Source organism: Hirundo rustica, chromosome 17 (assembly GCF_015227805.2).
Source record: "Hirundo rustica isolate bHirRus1 chromosome 17, bHirRus1.pri.v3, whole genome shotgun sequence".
Classification (NCBI taxonomy): Eukaryota; Metazoa; Chordata; class Aves; order Passeriformes; family Hirundinidae; genus Hirundo; species Hirundo rustica.
The window spans coordinates 3,193,592-3,213,405 of NC_053466.1; the positions used below are offsets into that span (position 1 = coordinate 3,193,592).

Genomic DNA, 19,814 nt, shown 5'->3' on the forward strand with positions numbered 1-19,814 from the left:
TTTTGTTTATAGCTACAGTATCTCGAAAATGTAATCTCCCCTTTGCTTCCTGGGGAACCTCCCCCAGAGGTGACTCTGGGTGAAATAAGTTGCTGTGCTGAACAAAACTGCACCAAGAGCCTGGGTGACTCTATGGGAAGTTCTCAGCTCCAGAGCAAATATTTCCAATGACTGCAGTTCAGTGTAATTTGGTGCAACTGTGGGCTCAGAGGTTAAAAACTTTTAAATTCAAATAGAAAGCAGGGCCTAATCTCTTCCCCAAATGGACACACCCACAACGAGCTGCTTTTGCAGTTTAATAAAGCCATCTCCTCACAGACATCATTTACCTCACAGGTTAAAAACAAGGATTTTTAAATACACTTCTCTGGCTGATCCCTAATGAGCTCCCACAAACACACCGAGGGAGCAGCAGGAGCCTCCAAGCAGAGACACAATTACCACCAGGCCATCCCTGATAACAGTCTTCACATTTGCATAGATAAACATTTAAATAAATGAATCCAAAAGTATTACAAACAAGGTAAGTTACAAACAAAATTGAGGCCTTCCAAATACTTGATTTGTAAAGCAATCATTTTTGGGAGGGGGGGAAATGGAATCACAGGCTTATTTCAGCAGTTTTACACTATCCCACACTTGAGAGCTTGGGACTGTTCGATTTGTGATCGACCCCGAGAGTTCAGTTCTGTTCAGTCCTCCCGAAGGTAAGGGTCATCGTCTGTATTTCCTGAAACACCCTGTGGCAACGAAGAGTTCTCTCCTTGTTTTTTTATGAGCTCCTCCGTCTGAGCTTCAGCTAATTTGGTCTCTGCTTTCTGGGACAGCAGCCGCACCTCCTGCACCTGGGACTTCACCACCTGGATGTGGCTGCGGGCTGTCACCGAGGCCTGGTCTGCACCTGGGGGGAAGGATTGACACACTGGCTTAGAGGAGCACTGGGCAAACCTTCAGCTGAGGAAGTGGGTGGGATTGTCATCTGCTTTGCTGTGCTGTGCTGGCTCTCGGGCTGTATTAATGCTCAATGCATTTACTGTTTATTTAGCTCAAACCTTTTGTCTGCTTTGAGATGTCACTGCTCCCCTGAATCCTCCCATCCCAGTGGGATACAGCTGGAGTTGGAGAGGAGTGATCACCTTGTGCCAGTGGGTTTGAGAGCTAAGCCCAGCCCAGTCCTTGTGTGCCAGAACCTTTCAGTCTTTGTCCCATCCTGGCACCTACAGCAGTGGGAATACCTGTGGCACTGCTGAATTCCCACCATTCTCCTCCCATGCTCCCACGGATTTCTGGGTCTGTTCCAGGCACGTACAGAATTAGGGTGTCTCTGTATATTCACTGCTTTCCCTCCCTTCTCCACTCAAGGAACTTTGCCCATTTACCACAAACCAGTCCATAACTCAGTCTCAGAGTTCTCAAATCTCTCCAGGGAGAAAAAACCAAAATTAGTATCTTTTCCTTTTTTAATATAACTAAATCCAGCTGGAAAGCCCTACTGGACTCACAGGCAGCCTTGGTTCTATGGCTACCAGGACTGTGTTTGAGCCTTTAAAAATAACTGAACTCTTCCCTCAAACATTTTTTGGCCGTGGTTAGTCTTGACCTAAACCACATGTGAAGTTTCCAGGCCTAGTTCTCGGAACGCACCTACAGCCAAAACCAGAATGTACGTGCTCAGCACCTCTAAAAACCAGGCACCAGCTGTCAGTTGTGGTGCTAACTGAATGTACATTGTGCGTCTGAACTGTGCTGAGAGAGGGAAAAGGGCAGTGGTGCTGCTGCTTGTGCTCACCTGACTGATAGGCGGCCTCTGCCGCCATCTCCGACAGCCGCAGCGCTGTCATCCAGCTGGATTCCAGCCTGAGGTATTCCTGCTGCTTGGTGGTCATCTAGGAGCAGGAAAAAGAATCAACAAGGTCTACCAGACCTGAGAGCTCTCCTGAGGAGAGCAGGGCTGGAGAGGCAGATGGTGAGGGAGGTTGGTTTGCTTACATCCACTCTGGCTCCTATGACCACCTGCCAGACTGCATCCACCTCTTCCGAGTCCATCTTCCCAAGGAGATTTGAGTATTGCTTGTAGAGAGACACCAGGGTATAAACTGCCTGTGAAGGAATTGTCTTACACAGTTACCACGGTTACCTGCACAGCTCTGGTGTTGTCTCAGTGTTACCTGGTGTTAATTAGCAAAATTACCCCTCATACACTTGATGTACTGACAAGGATGGGAACTGGAATGCAAATACTTTACTCAAACTGGCACTTTATTTGCAAAATTAAAAATGTGTCTCATTTCAGTCTTCAGTATGGCTCATGCCATTCTTCTGATGGAGCTCAGTTCATGGCTTTAGAAAGGCTGAGAAGAGCAATAAAATGCTCAAGAACAGAGAACTCAGTACACAGGTAATATAAATAACTGTTAGGAGTTCCTTCAGCCCCAGTTCTGAGTTCCAGGGTCATTCTGCCCAAGTAAAAAGAGGGACTTCTTTCAAGAGCATGGAATGACAGGACAAGAGGAATGGACTCACGCTGAAAAAGGGTTGGATGGGGTGTCAGAGGAAAATTCTTGGCTGTGAGGGTGTTGAGGCCCTGGCACAGGGTGCCCAGAGAAGCTGTGGCTGCCCTTGGATCCCTGGAAACATCCAAGGCCAGGCTGGATGGGGCTTGGAGCAACCTGGGATAGCGAAAGGTGCTCCTGCCCATGGAACTGGATGAGCTTTAAGGTCCTTCCAACCCAACCCACTCTGGGATTATCTAATTTTAACCCAAAAGCAACAGTTTAACAAAGATAAAAGTAACTTCCACATCTGCTGTAGAACAGTGACCCCATGGCTCCCGAGGGACCCGACATCTTCAACCCCCCACACCTCTTTGGTGACATGAATTTTGCAAACCCTGTTTTGAGTGTGGTTTAAGAGGTGTAGTCAGTGCCAGAGCAGCTGGCACTGCCAGCAGCGGCTCGTGCCACCCCGAGACCCCTGAGGTCACCTTGGTGTACTCGGTGAGCGCCTCGATCAGCGCGTAGGTGGTCTGGGAGAGCAGCGTGGCCGTGCTGTCTGTCACCAGGGACACGGCTCTTCTGATCAGGGCGTCGTTGCTGAGGGACCCCGAGCTCTGCTGCTGCAACACAAGACACCCGCGTGACCTTCCTCGCCCTCCCTGCGGACACCGCTCAAACGCCAAGGTGAGGGAAAAGCTGCGAGGCTGCACAGGCTCTCCCTGAGGATGCAGCCCCAGCGGGAGAACCGGGAGGAACGGGCGGGTTTGGGGTTAAGCCGGCGCGAGGAGGGGGTGCTGGGGGTACCTCCACGACGGGGACGGCGCACAGGGCCACCCCCAGCCCCACGGCCTGGTGCCACCGCCCGCTCCTGCCCGCCAGGCCTCGCTGCCGGACGCTGGCCAGGACTGGGAAGCTGCGTCTGGAAAAGCAAAAGGCAAAGTTTAGCAGCAGAAACGTCCCTGTGCGCGGTGGGAAATAGGGAGCAAAGAGGAGGAGAACACCCCCAAGATGTTCGAGGGGAACCTGTCTATCTATGCCAGACTTCTATGATACAGCTGTGTGACAGTGAATGAGTAAGTTTGATTAAAATTTCGTATGATTGTTTAATTTTAAGTGCAGAAAAGTCAAGCACAGTAACTAGTGCATTATTAATACTTCCAGGGAGAAAATGTATGTTAGCTGGTACCAGCACAATGCTGATAATCAGTAATACTGGAAAATAGGTTAAAAAACATGCTTTAAAGTGGGGTGTGGTACACGCAGGTGAGAAATGTGACCTCTGTCACATCTGAATGTGACAGTTTGTTACAATGTGAAATTTGTTACAATCCAGCGACACTTGGGTCTCTGTGGCCAGTTTTATTTACAGCCCAAGCTGTGCAAACGCCCTGGGGCCAGGATCTATCACGGAAATACTCGAGCGAAAAAACAGAAGCACACAGCAATGAGAATCTCTTTTTTTTTTGTTGTTCTACAGCAATTTAATGAAAACAACCGGTCGGTTTTCCTTCTTTCGTTCCCGCGTGCTCTTCTACCCACAGCCCGCGGGTGGGGAGCGCAGTGCGGGCAGCGCGTCTCCCCCTCAGCCTCTCCCCCCGGCCCGCCGCGGTACCTGAGCACGGAGCAGCAGCTCCGCAGCCACCGCCCGCCCGCCGCCATCTTGGCCCGCCCCGCGCGCGGGAAGTGACGTCACGGCGCGCACCTGCGGGGGTGTGGCGGCGTGGGCGGGGCCGAGCGCGGCGCGAGCGCAGAGCGGCTCGCGGAGGGGCGCGCGGGGCCGTGAGGGCAGTGGCGGGAGCCTGAGGGGACGGGGAGCGAGAGATGTCCCCAGGGATGTCCCCGCGTCCCCTCCGCCCTCACGGCCCTGTGGAGCCCAAGTGGCGTTGGGAGACGCCTCCGCTGTGTTTCGCCGGGATGCCCAACGTCGCAAGGGTCAGAAATAGGCAACAATTTGCCCAGTTGCTGGGAATGAGATGGAGGTTATGAAATAGGGTCTTGCCTAATTGTTACAAAATGTGGGATGTGTAAGGGGCTTTTCTTTGGTTTCTGATCTTGTAGCTTTCGAGCCTGATGAAAAGAATATTTAGTCCATGAAACAGAGCAGCCAACAAGCTTTGGGGGATGTCCAGGTGTTGGAAAACCAAATTACTTGGTGGTGGAATTGCCTTGATAAAGTTTAGGGCTTGATGTGTTTCAGTGACATTACAGCCAGGAAAGGTGAACAAAGCTTGGGAAGAATTTGGACAAAAGGCGTGTGGAACTTACAGGCCACAAGGACATTGGGCAGAACCCCCAAGATAAGGAAGGAACTAAAAAACCCAACTTTGCATCTGTGCTGAAACTAGCTCCATTGTGTAAAATGGAATTCCAGCAGGGACAGATTGTGACCACCAACTCAGGGACACCAGTGCTTCTCACAGCCCTGATTTAATTCATCTTTATTTTTCTAAAGTACACGATACTGCTTTGACGTTGGGTAGTTCCATGCTAGTGATAATCTCCACTTCTCCAGCAAAGGTTTCCCTTGCAATTCCACACAAAACGGCCTTGATCAATTAAATCGATTATTTTTAGTTATAGCAGGAATTCCTGTTCTCTCTCCTGTTTTTAGAGACTTAGTCAGCACAGGTTACTTTACTGAGGCAGTGCTGTATCACACATTCTTCATCTATCTCCATGCTTTAAACATTTATTCAAAAGCCTGGCGCACCTGAGAGCACCAGGTAACACCCCTGTACCTCGTAAAACTGTACAGAGAGGGGAACCTTGTGGTGATTTGAAATGTCTTTTCCCAGGACTTCTAAAACAAATTACAAGTAATTTCTGTGCGTCTGCCTTCACACCCTTAATGAGGCAGAGTAGGACAAGGCAGGACTTGTTTATTGAGATGTTGGAGTGGTGTTGCATCCCTGTGCTGCGCTCGGCAGAGTGGGAATCTCAGGAGAAAACTGCTGGGAGGCTTTTAAATAGTTCAGGGAACAGGAGGCACAAAGAATCTGCGAGAGCCACAAGGATCTGTAAAGTGCATGCAAGGGGATAGCTCTTCTTTTAACCTTTATTGTTTTCACACAGGAAAATAAGACCGCGATGAGGCTGCGACAGCGCAAAGCCCTCGTGGGTTGAGCGCAGGGGGAAGGGGCCTTCATCCCGAGTGCGGAGCTGCGCCGTGGAGCCGGGTGCCTGTGGAAAGCCCGTGGGAGCAGGAGCAGGGGCTGAGCCCTCATTTAAGCACCAGGAAATAGGTGGTCCAGCCGGCCAGCAGCAGCGCCCCGAGCAGCACCGTGTAGCTGAACAGCACGAAGGCCAGCAGCTCCCGCAGCACCTTGAGGAAGTGGATGGCGAAGGAGTCCGGCATGGCTCTCCCGGCTCCCTGGGGCTGGCTGCTCCCTGCTCCTCCTCGGCCTGGAAGCAGAGGAACAAGGTGAGTGTTCGCAGCAGGGACACCACCCTGCCATGGGGAGAAATCCTGTGCTCAGGATTCACCTGGAAGGTTGTTTAGTGACTGGTGTGGGCCTGTTCAGAGTCCTTGCCGAGGTGTTGGAAGAGAGTTTGGGATCTGATCAAGCTCTACAGATCAGGACTGGTAAGGAAGCAGATGGAAATACAGACACAGGCAGTGGGCACGGCCATAGGGGTGAGGCTGGGGGCTATTACAGAGTGCAGCTGGCTCCTGGAATTTCTCTCCTGGGGCTGTGGTTGTGCGTCCAGGAAGCGGCAGGATCAGAGCGGCTGCTGGTGGTGCATTACCAACAGCGTGTTCTGATCAAAGTGGTCAATTCCTCCAAGGAAGCCACCATTAATATTTAATTCTGTAATTGCATCTAATGGAGCTACTGGCACAAACTGAGCCTTTTGTTTAAGAATGACGAAAACCGAGGCTTAAATACAAGTTTGCACAGGCAAATATTTATATCTTGCGTTAAAAATAACCGTTAAATGGGAGACATGGGATAAGATGCCTTAGAATTCATCTTCTAGCAGTATTGTATAGTCATAGGTGCACATTGCTTTGGAAGGGATTGCTCATTCGTTAGTTTAAATTAAATCTGAACATTTTCCCTAAAATAACTGGCTTCTTAGATTTGAAGCCTAAAAAATTCTCTTATGTCTTCAATTTATGTGTTCTTTTAAATTTTGATCGCAACTGTGCTTGATCAACAATATTGACACTCTTGTTCAAGCACAAAAAAGGGAGTTTAAAATCAGACTTAGGATAAAAACTGACCCAGAAGGATTATTTCTCTTCTGAACAGCCTAAAGCCAGATAAACTAAACCGAATTCCTGTCCTGCTGCTTAGAATGTTTTTTAAAGAGCTCTTGTGATAAAGAATTCACATTTTGGTGTTAATAAGTTCAGCCATTCCATTCCAAGCTCAGGTACATGTATACAGTACAGGAGTTACAGCATTTTTAAACCAGCTGTTGTTTCTCTGTTGTTCAGAGCGTTACAGTTTTCTGTCCATAGGCTATGCGAGATTTCTGGTTATCTAGAAAGCTGCTGATAAAGAAACAAACTTACCCAGGCAGATGACGGGCTCTACTTCGGCAAGTTCGTGTTTCTCCCTAGTTTTGTTGGGCAGCTGTCCCTTTTGCAGGGGGTTCGTGCCGTAGGCTGATCCCGCCGTGGTCCGGGAGCAGGAGCAGAGTGTTGTGTTCAGCCCACACGAGGACTGAGCTCTAGGTGTGGTCAGCACCGGTTATGATCCGACAGCGCCGTGGTGCTCGGAGCAGCCAAACACTCCCCTTCGCCTGGAGGGCTTTTGGCAACAGCATTTCCAGACTTCCAGTGCCAGGGCTTGGAGTCACCAGATCAGAACCTGCATTTGTTGAGATGTGGGGCTTTGCCTCTAACAAAACGTTGTGTCACCTCACACGTTTTGTTCTGTTATCTCCAGGGCTGCAGTGCCTCTTGCTCTGTTCCCTGAGTGCCTTGTGCTCTGTGAGCCACTTGGGGAGGAGGATGCTCACACAGAGCTGGGGCTCATCCCCAGGGTGGGACTGTGCAGGCTGAGCCAGGATTTTTTACCAGAAGTCAGTGAGGGCTGAAGGCAGCCTAATTCCTGCGCTGTGCCCAGGTCACTGCTGTAGCGTCACCCTTACCCTCCCTCCCAAGGAGTCATCCCAGCCTTTGGAGCTCAAGGGCTGCAGCTCCTTTGCAGGGAGGGGAGGAGGGAGCAGCTGTTTATTCTTAGCAAAATTGCTTCTGATAATGTTGTATGAAAAGTAAAAGTCTTTTGGGGCAGAGGTTGGGTAATATATTATTTCTTTTTTTTTTAGTAATGCAGACAGCAGAGAGAAGGAAGATTATGTACTGCAAATCAAATCTCTTACCTACAAAGATATTATGATGTAGAAAATGGTCCCTTAATTTAATTAGGTTCTCTTGTTATCGAATTATTACCCACATGGTCAGCAGGGCCTTGGACAGACACAGAACATCATCAGCTGCCCAGGAAGCCTGTTAAATAGTAATTGCTCCTCCAGGGAATTGATCAGCATCAGGATAGCTTTTATTTTGTTGTTGAATAGTGCCAGGAAGAGGCTTGTCTAGGTGGAGTGCTTACACGGTTCTAGCTCAGTGCTGGTGCAGGATGCAAAAAAAATAGGCAGCAATGTTGGTGATGAATTCAGAGTTTACCAAGTGTCTGCTGTAAACTCTAATCAAAAAAAGTTTTGCCTGGGTTAATTGCTGGCCAGGGGGAAGGTGAGCTAGTCTTTGTTTTCCTTTATTCACCTTTTGCACAGCAGGACCTTAGCTCAGAAACCAGCCTGGTCAGTTATTTCCTTGGGATTAGTTCAACTGCTAAGAATAAAAAAAAAAAAAAAATCTGGACATTGTGGTACTACAAAGACCCTCAAGACCAACCCAAGGACACTCTGTTGCTCTGAGTCAATTTGTTTTTCTCTGCACAGTAACATCTAATTTTTGATGCAAACCTAATTCAGGTTTCCTTTTAAATACCCTGAAATTAGCTACTTTAGTGGAACTTGCAGAGCAAACAATCCATATTTGCTCTTCTTGCACTCATTGAAGTTTGAGCTTGTTTTTTGTTAAGTCTGTCTACAAGTTGTTTCCCCATCTGAAGTAGAAACTGAAATGACTGAAGTGATATTTTCCATCAAAAGGTAAGAAATCCCACAAACACTTCTAATATGGTATGATAGGTAGAACAGAAGGAAATTTTGCATGTGCCTTAATTAAAAAAACCTGTGTTTTAGAAAAATCGTTTCAACATAAGTAACTGTTATCCTGGGACAGGGAGACAAGGATACAGCTACCACAGTGCAGGGTTTTATTTTGTTTATTTTTGTATTCTACAGAGAGAGTGCAAACGCTTCCAAATAAAGATGAAATAAATCTTTATTTTATTCTAATAAGTCAGCTGGAGTTAAACAGATAGAGGGGCTCCGTGGAGGGTCTGACTTGGCAGAACTCAGAAAATAAAACAACAGACCAAAACCCACAGTCACACCTGTGAGAGCTTGGAAAAATAAAGGGATTTATTGGGATGTATTACACATGATAAGTAAGGCAGAAATGTTTGCTAAGAGAGTGATGTAAGGTGAGGAGTGGGCTTTTTTTTCAGCTGTCTTTAAGAGTGAACTGCAGTGTGAAAGAGTCCCCAGGGGCTGTGAGGACAGACAGTGCCCAGCAGCAGCACAGGCAGCACCAAGGACCCTGCTCTGCCTTCCAGCTCTGGAGCCAGGCACTGCCTCTTGCACACCACGGGCACAGCCACCAAGCCCATGGAAAAATCCATTTTATAGGTTTGAGCTCTGCAACAGCTTGTGACAGCAAGTACCACAGTTTATAACCTGAACAGGAGGGTGAAAAAGGTGTCTGTTTTAAACCCACTGTTTACTGGGTCCCTGCTCTTGCTATTTTTGGCCCCCACACAGGGAGTGTTTGTGTGTCTTCAGCACAACCTCAGGACACACTGATGTCATTCATGCTCTGGAGGAGCTTTCCAGAGTCAGGTGGGTGTACTTAGGACAAAGAAGTCACCTCACAGCAATCCCTTCAGGGGACAAGTGAAGTAAAAGGCTCAAGGATCACAGGTACAGCTGTGTACAAATCTGTGACTGACACAGCCAGTGCATCCATGGAATGGATCAGGCATCGGAGACAGTCTGGGAATACTGGTATGAAGTCGGGAATAGAAAACATCCTGCCTCTTCAGCACCTTAGAAGGGTAAAAAGAAATCTCATCTCCCACCAAAACTAAACTGAAAGGAAAAAAAAGAACCAATTTGCCAAAGAGGACCAGGGCCCATTCCTGCTGCCCTAGCGCTTGGCTGCCAGGTCAGACCATGAGCAGGGATTTCTCTCTTTCCCACTGTTTATCACTACTGCCTCCCAACCCTGCTTGTCTGCCTGGAAGTTCCACAGACAGCTGGAACACAAGTGCAGAAAGGATGAGGGTAACTGCTCACGAGCTGGTCCCAGGAGAGCTTCCTTCACTGCCGTGTCTCCCCAGCGGCTCAGCCGTGCCAGGACCAGCAGCTGACGTGCCTGTGTTACACAGGGCCTCTCACATTTACTGTCTCTCAGCACACACCCTAGAACGGGGCAGGCTCCAGTTTTTCCATCAAGGATTTGATCCAGGTCGTCCCGTTGATCAGTTTTGTAGTGGCAATGATGTACTCTGTGCCTCCATCCTCCATCTGGGACAGAAATCGCAGCGCGGCGATTTCTGCGTACGTCACACCCCCCAGGAAGAACACCAGGGTCACTCTGTTCTCACCGTGCTGACCTGGGGTTCACAAAACAGCTCCAGGTTGGTTCGGTTTGATTTTTACAGCTCCCCTGCATCAACTGTCAGTCAAACTCAAATGACCTGAACTGGAGGCTGGGACACAGAAATCCAGTCTGCTCCCAGCTCTGGAGTTGCTACAGGATGTTGACCCTCTTTCACATAACATTACTTATTAAAATCACAGTATAAGCATACGGTTTATTTTAGTGCTCTGACGAGAAGTTAAACCATTTGTCAAAGGAGGGTTAGGTCAATCTAACATTGCTGTGGGACAGGGAGATGAGACAGAGACCCAGACTCTGCCTGCCCTGATTTCAGTTTGCCTCACTCCCTGCTCAGAGAGACATCTTTTCCTGTAAATCACGCGAAAACAAAGCCAAACTTACGCTTTTTCTGCAGTCCTGTAGGGAGCTGCTGCCTCTCCTCAAAATGGGGCCCTGGCAGCATCTTCAAAACCTCCTCGATGCTGCGCCAGCCCGGCCGGGCCAGCAGCTGGGCCAGGCGCACGCTCAGCGGGGCGTAGCCGCTGTACACGTACGAGATGTCATTGGGGTTCTGGGGGACACAGAGACAGGCAGAGAGCAGCAGGTCAGTGCTACCTCACGCTGCAAAATAGCCTCAAAGAAATCAATAACACTGAATAAAAAAGGAGGTTTTCCTGGTGCACAGAATTCTGGAGTTAAAGGGAATGTTTGCTGCTGAGGCGCCTGTTTACCTGCTCATTAACATCATCCATCCACAGGCGCAGCGTTTTCCTGATGGTTGGGTAGTTATTCCTGCCACCTGTCTGGGGTTTCAGCAGTCCAGCCTTTTCCAAGTTGTTTAAGGTCAATATATGTTCATAGCCATATGTCTGCAATATGAAGAAATAACCTTTAGTAACGTGGCAATAACCTATGACCAGTGTTTAAAACAGGAAAAAAAAAAAAAGGCAAAGAGGTTTGCTTAAAAAAATGTTTGTTTAAAAAAAGCATTTTGGGTAAGATTTCTCTAGAGTATATCCAATTTAGAATGTTTAAATCATAAGAGTAAAAAGTGATATAAACTTCTGTATCTACTTGTTGTAACAACACACACACACACGCACACACCCCCACCTCACAAGTATCAGCCCAAACAGAGACCCAGGGCTCTGTGCACATTATTCAGTGTGTCTGAATAAGATGTATCTGTCTAGAGTTGAAGTGTAGAGCTGAAGATATGATGTGGATTTTCTCAGGAATTTATTCCTGCAAATGTCAGAGCCCCACCTGGAGAATCTCTCTTTTGTAATGGTCCAGAACCTTCTGCTTCAGCCCACTATTGCACACGGATTGCAAGCAAACGAGACGCAAGATCTTGATTAATGGATGTTTTTGAGCTATGCAGTCTTCAATATAATTGTTAACCTATTAAATAAAACACACAAGTGGTTATTTAAAGAAATGTTAAAGTGCCCATCAGACCTGGAAAGAAAGATCTGGTTCGCCTGGATCTCCAAAACAGCAAGAAAGAGGAGCAGCTACTCTCCAGGCAGCTCAGGACCATCTGTAAAACAGTGACCCAGCACTGGGTCCACCTGGGCTCCCCCTAGAGCATGTCAGCTCCTCGCTCAGTAGCCAGACTTTGCCTGATGCACTGAAAAATTCCTATTAACCATCTTCTATGTTTCACTGATCCCTCAGAGCATGGCGTGCCCCAGGACAGGTCAAGCACCCCAGCTGTGCACAGGCACAGATGACTCAGAGATCCATTTCACTGAACATCATCTAGATCAGATGCCTCCACTCTCAAAACAAAACAAAAGAAAAAAAGGAAGGAAAAAAAAAAAAAAGGAGAAAAAAAAAAGTTTTTAGAAAATATAAAAGTGGCTAACTGCCATTATCTACTTACCTTGTCTGTGTCTATTCCAGACATGAACTCTTGTTCCACTGTTAAATTATCAAAGAAATCTTCAGATGCTTTGGGAAAAGAATGAAAATCAATACAGCAGCAACTGAAAGCTTATGCTTTACATTAAACACTTCAGCAGAGATGCACTGGATGGAGCAAAGCCAGTTTTTGCCAGGCTGAGTGATGTCCATCAAGTTATCTGGCATCCTGCTGGATTGAAATTGTTCCTACTCACTGGTGATGTCTTTGATGAGCTCTGCGATGGAGGTGTGGTTTGCCAGCGAGCTCCTCGCCGCCTGCATGTGAGGCAGCTGGGACACAAACTGCTTAATCTCTCCAACAGTCTTGGCGTGGTGCCTTTCCTGAAGAAATCCATTACTTGGGTTAGGCCTTGTTCATGTTACTAACACCAACCAGATCATTTTATCATGAATAATTTTTACTGCACTCCCTGCAGGGAGTTAGAGATACAAAGCCTTTTACACAAAGAGCTTTAGATGCTTACACTGAAGTCACAGCATTACCTGTAACAGCACTTGGATTATGGGGAGAGGCAGCACGTAATACAGCAGGATCATTAGACTGTTATTTTCCATTATCCTGTTATATTCCGTTTTATCCACATTTGTCTAACTCCAGCCATCACTAGCTGCTCCTCAACTTCCCTACCAGGGAAAAACTCCCTTTTTCACACAAAGAGGAATTACTTTGCTGGCTGACAGGGAGCTCTAGGTCAATGCTGTCAGAGCTGGGGAACATCTCCCCTTGGAGCAGGAGTGAAAGGTGCTGAGAATTGGGCAGGCAGGGTCTGCCATTCACTCTGCTTGGTGGCAACAGCGTGCCAGGTTTTGAGGGAGGATGTGCTGAAGCACCATGCAGAGCTCAGCTCCAAAGGTCTGCACTGCATTTGGGCTACTTGCCTCTTGCTGCAACTTGGAATAAAAATAGTAATAATTTGACTCATATGTGAAGGATTTAAATGGGCAAGTGCAGGCAGGAGAGTCATGATGGAGCCTGTGATTGAAGAAGTCCTCTGCTGCCAATATGCTGCTGTTTCATTATCACCTATTACTGCTGACAATTTCTTAGAATTCTCTTTTTTTAACAAGCAGTACAAACAATCCATCTTTAGCACCTCCAGCACTAATAGTGCAGAAGCAGAGCTGCACTGGGGGATGAGGCTGAGCACTCAGTATTTCAGTTAAGGTACCACTGCCTCATCTTAGATGTGGCAGAAGTTAAGAGGCTAAAAAAGCCCCCTCCCAAGGAAATAAGATCAAAAAGTGAAACAAGTTCTCAAGAGTCCCCATGAGGTTAAAAAAATGAGATATGGGATCTCAGTTTATGAATCATCCACAGGATGTTTTCAACAAAACCACAAACGTGCCCTACACGGCTCTCCAAAGCTGTCTGAGATGATACACGAGCATGAATTTACAGTTCAAACCTCCTGCAAGCCAACTGTCTTTTCTTTTACACATTTATGTTGTTTTGATGCCAGCCATAATACTTTGTGAAAGTACATTCTGGTGTTTTATTGCCTAAAGCTTTTTCTCTGCACCCTTAAGGGGAAAAGACCTTTCAGTGGACAGGTAACAAGAACAGCCAAGAGGAATTGATCAGCACACTAAAAATCACCTTTGGCTTCTTGCAGACTGAAGAGAGCAGTTCCTATTACAGGATCTATGGGCTCACACAGCACAAGGCTGGATTAGGCAAGCTCTGAGCAGAGGGAAAGCCCCAGAATAGAGATGTGGGGAGAAATGAGGATCCACATCACTGCAGGCTCCTGAAAAGGAGATCTGACCAACACCTACTCAGAACAGTCCAAGTGGAGCTGACCTCATCGCAGGGCAGGGGAACAGACTGGAACAGCTTCCTGTTTTTTCTCTGGATGGGGGATTACAGTGTGGGAGCAGCTTGAGCTGCCAGTCCCAGCCCTGCTGAACACAGACTGTGAATTATCTGATACACTGCTGGACACAGGCCTCACCTCAAAGGCTGCTGAGATGATCTTGGCCTTCTTGCTCAGCACTGACCCCACAGCGTTGAAGTTCTTGTCTCGGATTTCGGCATAAAGCTCTTCCGCAGAGTTCAGCTGGAGCTTCTTGGGTTCCGTGGGGAGATCTTTCCCGCCCTCACCCTGCTTCTTCGGGGCAAACTTCTCAGGAGGGAGTTTCACATAAGCTACCAAAGGCAGAGAAAAAGACCTTATAAGGACTGGAACTTCACCAGCAGAAGTAAGACCGGCAGGCTGTGGAAATGTGTCCCCTGAGCTGGAAACAGCTCTGAGCAGCAAAGCAATATGAACACTCAAACCACTCAGTGCCTGTGTGTTAATTAAGGAGAGTCTCCCTGCACTCAGCCAGGGATCTACACAAACATCAGAACAACAGAACCCAAGTGCCAGCTGTCCTGCTTTCAGAGAGGCTAGGAGGCAGCCCAACAGCCAGTCCAGGCCAGCAGGAGGGATTACAGCCCATATTCTGAAAATACCATTTCACAGACTGTCCCTGTCCCCTGAGTGTGGCATGTGATCCAGGCAGGATGGATGCTGAAGGCACACACTAACATTCCCACTCACACACTCCCTGTCGCGTCACTGAGCCTGCACCCCGCCAGCAGATGCCCCTTCAGTAACCACAGACTGTACCTGGCTCCTCTTCCCAGGCAAAAAGAGCCAGAGTGGATCTTGATGGGCTCCAGCTTAGGACTGAAGCACAAACCCACCCAACACACTGCAACCTGCCCCAGAACACGGGAAACCTGCCCCTTCCCTGCAGGACTCACTGTTCTGAATGCCATAGATCTCATCTATCAGCCCCTCGTACGTCAGCTGCGTGGCCAGCGGGGTCAGCAGGTCCACGTTGCGGTCCAGCAACAGGAGGGTATCAAAGACAGGAAAAATGGAATTCTGGCTCCCAGGGAACTCGCGCTTCATCCTGATCATCATGTTGGCCACGTGCTGCAAGGAAATCACATTGCTCTGGTTATGGTGCAGGCCACAGCAGATGGATGTGACCTCTGAGCCCTGCAGGCACGTGCTTGGAAAGGAGGGGGGTGGCAGGAGGTACAGACTGGCTGATGCATGGGGTAGGATGAGACTGAGGAAACAAAAGTCCTTCTCTGCAGCTCAGCAAGACAGCGATGGCCAAAACATTGCATTCACAAGCTGCTCCCTCAACACAAAAAATACCAATTAAACTACAGATTGATCAGAGAGAAGCAAAAAGGATGTGTGTTTCATGGCTGGATTAAAAAACCCCAGAGGTGCATTTTACCAAACACTCCATAAGGCAGCTCCAAAGAACAAGATGCATTTGTTCAGCCTCACCCGAGCACAGTCGCCTTTCCCAAAAATCTGCGGGATGGTTCCGTAGAGAGCCTGCAGCGTCATCAGCCCCTTTGCAGCATGGTACAGACTGGTCTGGTCGCTCTCCAGGTAACATTCCTAAAGAACAAGAGGGATTCTGATGGAACACAGCAGAGCAGGGTCCATGTGAACAGCTGAGAGGAGACACAGGCTGGGGACAAACTATGGCTGTCAGCATAAATGGACCTTATTATCTGTGCTGTCACTACATCAAATAATTTTTTTTTGCTGACCAGACACTAATATTTTTGAACTCCAAACACAAATCCAGTTTGTTGGAGTAAAAGAAAGTGACTGGAAGAACCCACTCCTGCTAATTAGGCCAATCTGAGCACCCAACACCTAATTACAGCTGCAAGCTGTGACACGTCCTCTGGGCTACACACAGGACAGAGGGTCACAAAACTCCCAAACTGCCCTGTCCTTGGATGCAGCACTCTGGGAACGCAGGACATGCAGCTGGGATGTGACAGCTGTTAATGCTCACTGCAGCTCAGTGCAGTGAGAACCACCACACACGGCTCCCCGGCTGTGCAGGAACGCAAACCGTGCTGGCTCCCTGTGACAGCCGAGTGCTTTAGGTCTCAGGAATGCTCCATTTGTGACAATAACAACAAGAGCTGAACTGGAGGAACCGGGATGCAGCTTGGTGTAGTGACTGTTCCTTCAACATTTAGTGTGAAAACACACAGGGAAATTTGGGTTTCAGGATCAAGCCAGGTTTGCTCTCAAGGCCTCTCCTTGCTGTGCAGGTCGCTCACAAACCCTCTGAGGGCTGCTGCACCAGCACCAACATCCAGCACAAAACCACATCATGTTTTCCTCGAGGACGAGGTGAGTGCGCACCTTGAAGGCGCTCTCAGACTCCATGGAGAGCAGGTCTCCGTCGAAGGGGATCAGGTCCAGGCTGTACTGCTCGCGGTGGATGAAGGAGCCCAGCACGCCCTGCTCCTTCAGCCACTGCTCGCACAGGAGGCTGCGGCGCGGCACGAACAGGATGTGGAAATCTCTCTGCGGAGAGCGGCCTCTGTCTTCCCTGCAAAAGGCACAGCAGGAGCACAGCACACGGTCACTCACTGCACACGGGAGCAGCACAGATCACGGGCAGGGGGCACTGGATCCACACAAAACGGGAACGCTGCACTGGGTTATTGCCGACTCCTGGCTTTTGTGTGTCAGGGTCCAGCCTTGTGCAGCCACAGCTCTGACACCAGGGCGGGGGGACGTGCCTGTCCTGCAGTTCCCAAAAGGCACAGCAACCCAAGCATGACTCATTCCAGCTAATTAGAAGGAGTGTACATCCTCGCAGGGAGGAACGCACCCTCTGCACCGCGGCCAAGGTGAAGTCCCCCTGCCCAGGGTGTCTCGCACCCCCGCTTAAGCCGCAGAGTGGCCGTGCTGCAGTCTGATGTCTGCACATCGTTCCTTGCACAGGTGTGACAAACCACACGGTGATTCAGGCCACACCTGTCCCTTCTCACGGCCGTCCCGCCCTGCGCCGCTCTGCCCGCGGTACCTGAGCACGTTGTCCGTGATGATGTCCATCAGCTCCAGCTTGGGCCTGACGAAGAAGATGATGTTCTTGACGTCGGCCGGGGGCAGCCGGCCGGGCTTGAGCGTGAACATCTTCTCCACCTCATGCTCCTGCGCAGAGGCACGGCCGTCAGCGGAGTGCGGGAGCGCCGGGGCCCGGCCGCCTCCCCCCGGCCCCCGCGGCGCTTACCTTGAGCAGCGAGTACTGCGCGATGAGCCCGAAGGGGCCGGTCAGGTACTCGTCCCACACGATGGCCTGCGGGAAGGGACGGCGGGATCAGAGCGGGCACGGCACAGGCTGGAGCCCGCCCGGCCCCGGCCCGCGCTGCCCGCTCGGCCCCGCCGTGCCCACCTTGGAGCCCGCGCACTTGTCGAGGAATTCCCGCAGCTCGCGCCGCCCCGCCTCGCGCAGCGCCGTCAGGTTCACCCGGCCCGAGCTCAGGTGCGCCGCCATGGCCGCCCCGACCGCGCACGTGACCGCGGGGCGGGGCCGCGCAGCCGCACACAGCGCGGGGCGGGGCCGCGGGGCGGGGCCTCAGGGGCCGCGCCCGGGAACCGGCAGCGCCGGTGCGTGACCGCGGTTACGTGCGTGTGTGTGTGTGTGTGTGTGTCTGTGTGTGTGTGTGTCTGTGTACCCCCCCGCGGTTACGTGTGTGTGTGTGTGCGTGTGTGTGTGTGCGTGTGCGTGTGTGTGTGTGCGTGTGCGTGTGTGCGTTTGTCTGTGTGGCACCAGGGAACTGCTTCCCCCCTGCGCTGGGCACTGCTGAGGCCACACCTGCAGTCTTGTGTCCATTTCTGGGCCCCCCATTCAGGAAGGCCAGTGAGGGGCTGGAGCGTGTCCAGGGAAGGGAAGGGGCTCAGCCTGGAGAAAAGGAGGCTCAAGGGGAACCTTCTGGCTCTGCACCGCTCCCTGACAGGAGGGGACAATTCAGGCTCTGCTCCCAGGGAACAGGGACAGAAAATGGCCTAAAGCTGCACCAGAAGGGGTTCAGGTTGGACATCAGGAGGAATCTCCACTGAAAAGGTTGATTAAATATTGCCCAGGGAGGCGGTGGAGTCAGCGTCCCTGGAGATTTTAAGTAAGGACTGGACGTGGCACTCAGTAGTACCCTGGTCGTGCTGACAAGGTGGTGTTTAGTCGCACACTTGGTGATATCAGAGATCTCTTCCCAGCCGATGGATTCTGTGACTTACAGTGCAGCCCCTGGGCATGTCTGTCCCCGCACAAATCCCCTCACACTGTAATGGAAATGCAGAAAACACTTTTTTTTCCAAAATATAACTTTATTATATATATGCATATATACACACACACCACACTCACTATATAGAAGCTGAAAGAATGCAAAACAAGGATGGCCCACAAACTGTTTCAGGTGTGCACAGGTGTGCACAGCATACAGGTTTCCAAAAACCCCCAGCAGCTCCTTACCTGCATCATCTCCACGTTTCACACCAAACCACAACCCAGAGCTCACGGCACCGAGCGACATCGCAACCAAAGGAGTAAATGAAAATAAGGATGAAATATTTCTCAACTCAGTCCAGTGTCAAAAAAAAAAGCTTAAAAATCTAAATGTACAAATTCAGCCTTAAAATGGTTTAGTGCAAATATGAAAATTAACAGCATATTTTAAGGTATTTAAATAAGCTTTAATATAACTCTAGTGCTTCATTCCTATACATGTTTTCCCATCAACAGATCCAACAGCACAGGGGCATTTCCTGTTAAGGGCGGGACAAACCCAGAACTTGGGAAGAAACAGGATAAAGTCACTTGTTAAATCATTTATTTATCTTTCACCGAAGTTTGTTAAAAAGGGAACGGGGGGTATTTATTAGTGGCAGAGCAAAATCTTTCTGCTCGTAGGGATCGTGGAGCGGGCGGGCGGGGGAGCCAGGGCTCACCGTCCCTTGCCCTGACATTCAGCGCGGGCGGCTGCTGGTGGAGCACGGGTGCGAGCGGCGGCGCCGTCCCCGCCATCAGAAGGTCTCGTCGTCGTTGCACTCGGCCGTCCAGTGGCCGAACACCTCGCACGTGTCGCAGTAGGGCCGCTCCTCGCGCCGGCTGCCGTGGTGCGCCGAGTGCGGCGGCTCCTCCAGCGCCTGCGCCTGCGTCGGGCAGTCCTCGGTGTCGTGCAGGTCGAAGCAGCCGCAGATGTCGCAGAAGAGACGCGGCTTCTTCTTGGACAGGCTCTCCTCCTCACTGCAAGGGCAGCACCAGCACCAGTCAGTGCCTCTGTCCCACAGGAGCAAGGCCCACGGCCCTGCAGTGAGCTCAGGGTTACTGAGACTCAGGGAACACCACCAAAAATAGGATACCAACCCTTCCCCACCACCCTGTAGTACCCCCACGATCCCCTACACGCTAATATTTAATGAACAAGCCGCTGTTTGTGCAAGTATTTGCACAGAGCCACTTAAAAGAAACACATGTAACATAGTTTCTCTTTTCCCTTAAGAGAACTGAAGTTGTGATACATCAAATAGGTTTTAGTTCTATTTCTCCGGATTGGTTCTTCCTATCCCAACACAGCTACAGCCTCTTAGGAGAAAAGGCTCTTCTGCACTTGGGAAGGGCCAGGTTCACCAAATCATACAACAGACACATCACAATACATCAGTGCTTGTGACCGATAACTACAGAGCATCAGCAGCCCCAGTTACACCACAGTGTAAAGAGAGGGCTGGACCCAACCACTAACCTCCAGGGAAAGCTCTGTCTGTCCCTCCTGACAGCTGAGATCAGGCTGGTGCACCGTGCAGCCGCCAGCCCGCTCTACC

General features: G+C 49.9%; 4 protein-coding genes across 5 annotated transcripts in view; all 4 read right to left on the minus strand.

The window, feature by feature from the left end:
- Window positions 1–283: 283 nt before the first annotated feature.
- On the minus strand, window positions 284–4,159 carry DIABLO (diablo IAP-binding mitochondrial protein). 2 transcript variants are annotated; one of them, XM_040080929.1, is made up of 6 exons: window positions 4,108–4,159; window positions 3,300–3,414; window positions 2,984–3,112; window positions 1,990–2,100; window positions 1,790–1,886; window positions 284–901 (listed from the first exon to the last, which is right to left on the minus strand). In XM_040080929.1, exons 1-6 carry the CDS (start codon window positions 4,152–4,154, stop codon window positions 693–695), a joined length of 708 nt encoding a protein of 235 aa, XP_039936863.1. In that variant the 5' UTR covers window positions 4,155–4,159; the 3' UTR covers window positions 284–692. The 2 variants fall into 2 exon arrangements, with proteins under 2 accessions (XP_039936863.1, XP_039936862.1); XM_040080928.1 differs by having other exon boundaries at window positions 2,984–3,115.
- Window positions 4,160–5,412: 1,253 nt separating this feature from the next.
- LOC131378673 (uncharacterized) lies at window positions 5,413–7,320 on the minus strand. The gene is made up of 2 exons (XM_058422868.1): window positions 7,015–7,320; window positions 5,413–5,897 (listed from the first exon to the last, which is right to left on the minus strand). The coding sequence occupies exon 2, from the start codon at window positions 5,848–5,850 to the stop codon at window positions 5,716–5,718; it is 135 nt and encodes a 44-aa protein (XP_058278851.1). The 5' UTR covers window positions 5,851–5,897; window positions 7,015–7,320; the 3' UTR covers window positions 5,413–5,715.
- A 1,460-nt stretch (window positions 7,321–8,780) lies between these two features.
- Window positions 8,781–17,497, minus strand: VPS33A (VPS33A core subunit of CORVET and HOPS complexes). Its single transcript, XM_040080767.2, has 13 exons — window positions 17,383–17,497; window positions 17,221–17,286; window positions 17,014–17,141; window positions 16,344–16,533; window positions 15,459–15,575; window positions 14,915–15,089; window positions 14,118–14,311; window positions 12,360–12,486; window positions 12,125–12,192; window positions 11,503–11,640; window positions 10,968–11,105; window positions 10,639–10,807; window positions 8,781–10,249 (listed from the first exon to the last, which is right to left on the minus strand). Exons 1-13 carry the CDS (start codon window positions 17,482–17,484, stop codon window positions 10,056–10,058), a joined length of 1,806 nt encoding a protein of 601 aa, XP_039936701.1. The 5' UTR covers window positions 17,485–17,497; the 3' UTR covers window positions 8,781–10,055.
- Window positions 17,498–18,299: 802 nt separating this feature from the next.
- CLIP1 (CAP-Gly domain containing linker protein 1) overlaps window positions 18,300–19,814 on the minus strand; it is a 50,792-nt gene continuing 49,277 nt past the window's right edge. Inside the window, exon 29 of the mRNA XM_040080758.2 lies at window positions 18,300–19,236. Coding sequence (XP_039936692.1) covers window positions 19,014–19,236 — 223 coding nt within the window. The 3' untranslated portion in view covers window positions 18,300–19,013. The remainder of the gene's footprint in view (window positions 19,237–19,814) is intronic.